The sequence below is a fragment of the Hordeum vulgare genome, chromosome 6H (assembly GCF_904849725.1).
Source record: "Hordeum vulgare subsp. vulgare chromosome 6H, MorexV3_pseudomolecules_assembly, whole genome shotgun sequence".
NCBI lineage: Eukaryota > Viridiplantae > Streptophyta > Magnoliopsida > Poales > Poaceae > Hordeum > Hordeum vulgare.
The window spans coordinates 494,181,630-494,190,637 of record NC_058523.1 but is presented as its reverse complement, the minus strand read 5'-3'; the positions used below and the strand labels follow the sequence as shown (position 1 = coordinate 494,190,637).

General features: G+C 45.2%; 1 protein-coding gene across 1 annotated transcript; it reads right to left on the bottom strand.

Moving 5' to 3' along the window:
- Positions 1 to 5,803: 5,803 nt before the first annotated feature.
- LOC123402440 (plasmodesmata-located protein 6-like) lies at positions 5,804 to 7,902 on the bottom strand. Its single transcript, XM_045096365.1, has 2 exons — positions 7,010 to 7,902; positions 5,804 to 6,223 (listed from the first exon to the last, which is right to left on the bottom strand). Exons 1-2 carry the CDS (start codon positions 7,746 to 7,748, stop codon positions 6,186 to 6,188), a joined length of 777 nt encoding a protein of 258 aa, XP_044952300.1. The 5' UTR covers positions 7,749 to 7,902; the 3' UTR covers positions 5,804 to 6,185.
- Positions 7,903 to 9,008: the final 1,106 nt, after the last annotated feature.

Here is a 9,008-nt window from a genome sequence, read left to right as displayed (position 1 = left end):
CTGATCCCACATTCTCTACCCAATGAGTGAAATAAGATAACAGTCCGTTGATCAATTCACGTAGCCTCTTTGTTTTGCTTTGCTTGTCCCGCTTAATTTCTCATGGTGGAATTAACAATGGACGGGCCGATGAAATCTAAAGCGCGGCCAAGGCAGGTCGATGAGGAGTCTTTTTTGTAGAAAGAGGTCGTGCTTGGCTTAACTTTATCTGTACTTCTATAAGAGCATGTACAACTTAATTTCAAAAATAAACAAATAATAAGAGCATGCACAACTTAATTTTAAAAATAAATAAATAATAAGAGCATGTACAACGGAGCTCTTGATACCTCCCTCGTAGGTCCGCCCGCTTGGTCAATGACCGGTCATAAAAAACCGATCCAAACAAACACATCGAACCGGCTTTAAACGTTCGGGCTAATCGACACTCCATATAGTCACATTAAATACGAGGTGGATATGAGGAGGCCCGAACGCATCCGTCACATCGGACCCGGCCCATGCTAGCCCATCCAATCTCATATATGCTCGTTTTGATCCCCTTTCTAGACCAAACCTAGCCACACTCCGCCATCCAAGCTCCCGTCCAGCGGTTTTCGGGATTGTCCGTTATGGTGGGCAACGGATCCTAGTCTTACACCTCCAGATCCGTCGACCATGAGCTCATCCTCGGGGCCCAGAGGAGGAGATAATCGTCTAGCTTCCGCTCCCCCGCTTCCGGGAGGAAGCCGCCATCGACAGCGCTTAGACTCCTTCCGTCAATAATCCACCGTGTTCGCCCAAAGGGCGCATGGATCCTCTGCTTGGGGCGCCATCACTGCGTCATCGTAGGTGGCGCGGTCCGTCTAGCGTCTGAATACGGTGCCAGGCACGCAACCCCTTCGTTGGGGCGCCGAGTTGGGCGTCCTCCAACCGAAACATGGCGTGGCGTGCCCGTAGTGCGAGGCAGAGGGCGCGGGCGGCGGCGGCACCCCTCATGGCGGTGGAAGTTGCTGAGGCGGAGTCGCATTCTTCGGCGCCCCATATGGTGCACCAGTGCGGGTGCCGCAGCCGCGTCGTGGTGTAAGTCGCCAGGTCCTTCCAGGGCGGATCCATCATCGATCTCACATGCACCTGTTGGAAATATGCCCTAAAGGCAATAATAAAATAGTTATTATTATATTTCCTTGCTTAAGATAATCATTTATAATCCATTCTATAATTGTATTGAACGGAAACTCAGATACATGTGTGGATACATAGACAACACGTTGTCCCTGGTAAGCCTCTAGTTGACTAGCTCGTTGATCAAAGATGATTAAGATTTCCTAACCATAGACAAGTGTTGTCACTTGATAACGGGATCACATCATTAGGAGAATGATGTGATGGACAAGACCCAAACTATGAATGTAGCATGTGATCGTGTTGTTTTATTTCTACTATTTTCTGCATGTCAAATATATGTTCCTATGACCATGAGATCATGTAATTCACTGACACCGGAAGAATACCTTGTGTGTATCAAATGTCGCAACGTAACTGGGTGACTATAAAGGTGCTCTACAGGTATCTCCGAAGGTGTCCGTTGAGTTTGCATGGATCAAGAGTGGGATTTGTCACTCTATATGACGGAGAGGTATCTCGGGGCCCGCTCGCTAATACGACATCACAACAAGCCTTGCAAGCAATGTGACTAAAGAGTTAGCCACGAGATTTTGTATTACGGAACGAGTACAGAGACTTGCCGGTAACTAGATTCAAATAGGTTTTTAACGATAAAAGTAGGTTATCTATAAATGTATCGGGATTCTTTGTCTATGATCCTCTCTACAACATGTGAAGAATCCACGCATGTTTATGGAGGTGTATACACGATTAGACGTTATGGTGAGGGATACGTCTACCCAACATGGATGGCATCCCTCTGTTTTAGGCGTTCTACATATTCTACATTTTTTTTATACTTCGCTTTTTTTTATGTGTGTGTCAGAGGACCTTGTTTGTTGTGTGCAACTTAATTATGCAAAGACCGAATATAATGCTTACATTTTTTAAGTAATAAAGTGTCCTTTTCGAAAAATCAGTTCCATAGTAATCCATGGCGTGATATGATGAAGAACTGAAGTACCGTATTTTTAGGCTTTGTATGGGCGTGCAATGCTGCTTGTATTTTTTTTTCCAATAGTAATCCATGGTTTGACATGAATTTGTGTGAATCCTTACTGTTTTCAACTGTGAAATAATTCAGTTTCGTAGTTTCAATTGCAAAAAACTGGTGGACAGTGGATCAGAATGGTTGACAAAATCATTTGTAATCCCTTTCAGGTTCAGGATTGGTGCCGGTACCCCAAGCAGGACACTTTCAAAGCCGAGGCCTCTAATTCATGCATTAAGCTAGATTGAATGGATGATTCAAGAGCGGGATGGGGCTGCACCCTGCACACAAAAGGTACTGTACATGTCACTTCCATAACGCATAACGCGAGCATGTCTAATTATTTTATAATGATCTAAACGCTCATATATAGCTCATATATATATATATATATATATATATATATATATATATATATATATATATATATATATATATATATATATATATATATATATATATCCCTAATAATAAAGCAAATTGGGTTTTTGATCATCCGTCATATGTTTACCCTTGAAGTTGTAAATAATTACCCACTATGCCATCGGTAAGTGAGAAAAAACGATTCGTTCTCTTTACACAAGTCGCGACAGTTTTCTTCGTTTATTCAACGCCGATCTCCAAATTTAACACTTGCATGATGGTTGTCGTAGTGGCTACGGAACCTTCTATTGAAGAGACCCGGGTTCGAGCCTAGGTTGTCGCTTTTTTTGCTTTTCCCTTTTTTTCATCCCTTTTCTTTCCTATTTGTAGTCTATTACAAGCGATCACTCGGTTTTTGTCCAGGATCTTGCTTTTTTTTTTCCTTTTTTTGTCTTTTTTCTATCCTATCTATATCTACTAATAAAAGAAATAGATATTTTTAATCCGTCATGTATGTTTTTTTTTTTAAAAACTTCTATTTTTTGGACAACTAACCCGTAGCCCAATAAAAAGCTAAAAAGGAAACATTTTATGTACGTCGCTATCAAAATTATGGACCAAGCGACGTAAGCGAACCTGTAGACCAGTTACCTCTCTGTTGCACTTTCTGGACCAGCCTTCGGCTTCTTTCAAAGTAGAAAAACTATTGCAACCAAGTTGGAATAGAACTCACGATCTGTGTAGTGTTTTTCAAAGTTAACAACCAATTGAGCTAACTAATGTCTACATTTTACTATTCGGATTTGTACTCTATTAAATAGTCCCACATCGTTTTTTGTTATTGAGTCTCACTAATTTATATACGTCAGTTGTTAGCCTGAACTAACAATAATTAGCTCAAAAGGTGTGGATATACAAGCCCTACACGTGATAATTAGAGAAAAAGAACCTACAAAGAAGGAGATGCATGTTGTGGTTCACTCTAATATATTGTGTGTACTGATTGACCGGCTTGTTATAAGTGGACATGTTTTCTAAGGCCCCACGCATATATGTATAGGTATAAATTTTCATATATTAGGCGGGCCACAACACGGATGGCTCAACATAGCTCTGCCACAGAACTGACGGTTTACAATCTATATGATTTATTCCGAGGGTGTTCTAGTGATGTGTATTCCTTCGATACAATTAAAGTATCTTGTAAATTTATGATTTTGCACATGTTTTTTTGGACAAATGTATCATATTGTTGCTCATGTGATATAATGATGGGTTTTCAAATAATTTGTTATTTTATCTTGTGTGTGTGTGAAGGAGGTGGAGAGGAAGGATTGTTTTCACCCGTTGCAACGCACGGGCATTTGTGCTAGTATATATATATATATATATGTGTGTGTGTATATATATATATATTTTTTTCCTATATATGTATATATATGTATATGTATATATATATATACATATACCAGTCACCCCCTCGCGCGTGCGGGTCCATGCAATATTTTTCGCACGCGCGCGCTTCGTTGGTCAGTGGATGCAACATTTTTTGTCTAAATTTGTTGCAACCAGCGTCATATTTGTTGTAAGCGTTTTTTTACTACATTTGTCCAGTAAAAAAGCTGCATATACGTTTGGTTGCAACTCCAGTTCGTCGGATTTTTCGTTACAATCAATGTTTTTTTATTTTTGCTACAATCGTGTTAATTTTTGCTACAACCGTTCACTAAAAAAGTTACATACACGTTCACGTAGATATTTGTTACAACCGGTGTTTGACTTTTGCTACCACGCACCATTAGATTCATTTTTTTACTACGATCATGTAGATATTTTTTTGATACAAATTTTATTTTTGTTGCAACCGTTGAAAAAATTGCTGCATCGCGACGAATTTTGCTACATCGAAAGAAAAAATGTTGCATGAAGATCCAACGGTACGGATGCGCGGGGTTGGTGGATCGTGCGGCCCACGCGCGGCCTGTCGAAAGTTTCGGCCGGCGCGCCGGCGTAGATCACTCCCCTATATATATATATATATATATATATATATATATATATATATATATATATATATATATATATATATATATATATATTTACAGAGGAGATACTTGATACCATAAACGATGGGTCCTTAACCTCGTGCCGGTGGTATGTCCTGCCAAGGAAATGGACTTGCCTAAGGGCATGTACAGTAGTTTAGACGGCTACTGGCTATTGCAATCATCCACGTCACCTACAGACATTAGTAAAAACGTCCTCTACAATGGACTGTCTCTTTGCCGTCTATAGCCCTCTTAAATTACGACATTATAGTAGAATTTATTCCAATTATCCACCTTCATCAGTAACCGCTCCAGAACGTGAAGAGACTGACGACAGTGTCGGCACGACTGTCCAGCAGGATGCATCCCAGGAAAAGATGTGCCTTGGGGAATCGCAGCTCTCAAAACCGGACCGCCGTCATCGCTCAGATCGAGGAGAAGATACTTTAATCTAATCAGGCTCTCCTTGTAGCATAGATGTCTAGTGTGATGCCTAGCTAATTAGATGATCCCTTGATCGATTATTTTTGTTGCTGCAGCTCATTCGTTCGCCACATAAGGCGTCAATCCATCCCGACGGTCCGGCGGCTCCCAACCTTGCAGGTCTTGCCGAAGTAGGTAGCGACGGAGAAAGTCAATAACTGTTCGTGGACTGGATTTGTGGAGGACGGGATTTGACGGTTCGATTGGGAAACGGGAAACTACAGACGCCCAGCCGTACAACGGTAAAAGAAGTCGACGATAGCTAGCGAATTTTCAGGTCTATAGACCGTCTGCCGAATTGCAGACGTCCTTTCTCTCTCTCCTTGTTCTCTCCCCTCCAGCTAGACAAATATCATACGTGGCATGTGCTACAGACAGCTGAATGGATGCCATTGTACATGTCCTAACAAAGTAATGATGTGTGCTGGCATACCTATAAGGTCGCGGAGGAGCAGTAGAACAGATCCACATAGATCTCCGGATCCATAGGAGCACGCGGTATAAGCTCTTGCATAGGCTCTGAATCATCTGTTCTCTGAACCTTAGAATATGCTGAAGAAACCATGCGCCGAGCAATATCCATATGGAGGGCCAAGTCCTTCGTGCTTTTGGCAGTCCACAACAGCTTGCGGAGCAGAACAGGAAATGGAGAAATGTTACAAAAAGGAGGTTACCTCTGTTCGGAAACAAAAAACGAACCAGCGCCTACGTGTAGCTTGTACCAGACTTGGTACTGGGAAGTGGCGACCGGTATTTTGGAGCGTAGATTTTGTTTTTGTCTCACGACTTTCGTGAATGTCATTCCATGAAAACTTTGCCAAGAAAAAACTGAATCTCTTAAAGAATCTATCATTCTTTCTTCTTCTGAATTTACTGTTCATGATAGGTGCATCTTTGCTCGCGAGGAGAAGAGGACTTTCGCTGCTGCTCGTTCCTTTGGCCTACAAAAAAGAGAGCTAGCTAATCGATGAGGACAAGGACGGCCAAAGAGAAAGGCAGCGTCTGAGCAAGTTGGCCCAATCATAGCCCAAACCGGCGCACATCCTGCGACCACCAGCCTTCTTACGGTTTCGCTTGCAGCTCGCTAGCGTTCCAGTGAAGACCTGAGTTCCCATGCCGGCACCGTCAGGTAACAGTCGCAGCGAACCATCACGTTAACTTAATCCAAAGTAGTACTTACATGCCTGCTTGCCTAGTAAACGGTGAAAGAAGGGTTAGACAACTAGCGCCAAAAGCTTACGAAAGACAAGAAGCACGCGAGCCACTAACGTTGTACAGTTGGATACAAGAGATATCCCTCCATTGTTTCAAATTTTGGTGGTGCAAAAGCTGAATCATTTGAATCCACTTTGCGATATACTAGTAAAACTTGAGATGAGCTTAGTGGCGCGAATTAATAAAGCTAGTCCGCATCAAAAGCAAAGGTAAAGCCGGACAAAATTAAAGCTCTTTTTTATCCACACTCTGTGTGCCTGCGACATGCATGCTAGCCTTTGAGAGCGCAGCATGATGAGTTGCTTCAGGAAGTCCTTGCATCCTGACTATGAGCCCACAAAATGTTATTGGCTGTACTTGTGAGTGTAGAATTGTAAAGCATCATATGGGTATGCCTTCTCTGTGTGTTACGGTTATCTGAATGATTTTCTGGCGGCAGTTTTGGTACCATAAATTCATTGAGATGCTACGAGAAGCATACATACATGGATACATGGTACGAATCAACATGATATTTATAATTACACACTTTGAAACCCAGCTAAGTTGCAACTTACACGTACAAACCAACATGATATTTTGCTACAAAAGAGCAAGGCTGCACTGTATCTAATTCAATACGAGCGACATACGTGTTGGCAAGAACACAGCATAGCTATAACATTGATCTCAACCTCGTACTGTAACCGTAGCTAGACGAGTAGAACTAAAAAGTAGGCCAACGATGCGAAGAAACCGCCGACGGCGAGGGCCAGCCGCTCACCGTGCATGCGCGGCACAAATCCGGCGGCGCCGCTGACGAAGCCGCCACCGTTGGACCAGAAGCGCGCGTAGCACTTGCCGAGGTACACTTCGCCGGCGGTGGCGTAGCCGCACCCGGCCTTGAGCTGCGCGGCCGCGGCGGAGACGCAGTCGGAGCACGCCTTGGCGTCGAGGTCCCCCACGCACTGCGACATGGCCTGCACGCCGCCCGCTCCGCCGGCGCGGTAGCCTCCCCCTGCTGGCGCCACCGACGACGCGAGCCCTCCGAGAGCCGAGTCCCTCATGGCGGCGCCGCCGGCGTCCCCGGGCGAGCCGCCGCACTTCTTGAAGAGCACGGCAGTGTTCGGCTTCCCGACGAAGGAGTCGTTCCCGTAGCGCACGAAGCACGAGCGCAGCTGCACGGCGCCGCCGGCGGACCAGGAGCAGAGGGAGGAGAGCCTGGAGATGGCGGAGCGCACGCAGCCGGTGCAGACGGCGGCCGCGAGGTCGGAGCGGCACTGGTAGAGGCCGGCCACGGGGGGTAACGCCGAGGGGGAAGTGATGTTGGCGTAGGGGGCGTAGGGCGCGCTGTTGGCGAGGGATGTGAGCACGGAGTCCACGCCCGACTCGTACTGCGTCCCGGCGTCGTAGCGCCCCTGCGAGCAGCCGGCGTACACGAACGCCGAGTCGTCGTCGGCGCCGGCGCGGAGCAGGAGCAGGGAGAGGACGGAGAGGAACGTTGCCGTGGCGCGGGCAGCCATGCTTCTGCTTCGTGCTCTAGTCACACCAGCGCTTCGTGTCCGCTGAGCTTGTGAGTCGTGACTGGGATTTTAGGAGCGACGGAGTGTGTGTGACGGACTGACAGCGTGAGGGTGCACTGCGCTTACGGGCGTATTTGTGGAGAGTGTAGTGGGCTTATTTCAGAAAGGGAGAGTTCCAAAGCGTGTCAAGAAGGCTTAAACAGTCAATATTTTTGCTTAGCCCTTCTTGTAAAAACTGGTAAAAAGGGCACCGCGGCTATATCGAGGTATACCTGGCCATCTTTCGGCCCGGCCCTATCAAAGCCCGATGCAAAAAAAACCTAGGTTCAAGACCGACCTGGCCCGGTCATCGGACCTAAAAATCAGGCCCACGTCCGATCCATTGGTCAAAAATCCCGTCGAGACTCGGGCCTCGGACCGGGGCTCTTCCTTAAACCTCAAAATTGCTAGGTCCGACCTCGCCCCGGCATGGCCATCGGGCTCAAGATCTATGCTCAGGCTCGTCCCATGGGCAACGTCTGGTCGGGCCGGATCAGGCTTTTTCCGGCAGGGTCAGGTCCGGCCGACCGAGCCAGTCTGCGCATGGTCAGATTTAATCAAGGACATTGACGAGAGCTTCTTCGGAAGCCTCCAATAATCATTTTCACGCGCCGTCTTTTGATGTGTTTTCAGTCGTCGTGATGTGTCACGTTCTAAACATTTTTTTTATTTTTTTCCACACGTGATTTTGGATTTTTAGTTTTTTTTTTGTTTTTTTACTGTTTCGGTTTTTCATCGGACTTTCTTAGCTTTTGGACAATATTATTCTCTTTTTTCTCGAAAAGCATCTGCAAGAGGCATGGCCGAGCCTCACGAAAACAAAAACAAAACGTTTTTCTTTTTCTTTCTCGAGAGGGATGATTTTGCTTCTACGAGAGTCATGACCGTGCCTCTCGGAAAACAAAAAAAAGCATGTTTTCCTTCCTCGAGATGCAAGCTTTTGCTTCTGCGAGAGACGCGGATTTGTTTTCGCGGGAGGCACGGCCGTGCCTTCCGGAAATGATAAACACATTTTTTTTGAGAGAGGCACATTTTTTGCTTCCGTGAGAGCCATAGTTTGACTTCCGCAAAAAGCACGGCCGTGCCTCTCGAAAATGAAAAAACATGCATTTTTTTCCTTCCACGAGAGGCACGATTTCTTGTCCTTTTTATATTAAAAAATCGTCAAAATTTATCAACATTGGATGTATTTTTTAAGATCTCGATGCAAGGAAACCAACG

Coding starts and splice junctions, on each gene's coding strand:
- LOC123402440 (XM_045096365.1), bottom strand. CDS start 7,748: ATGGCTGCCCGCGCCACGGCAACGTTCCTCTCCGTCCTCTCCCTGCTC. Junction 6,224..7,009: donor ATTTGTGCCGCGCATGCACG/GTGAGCGGCTGG, acceptor ACCGTTTACTAG/GCAAGCAGGCATGTAAGTAC.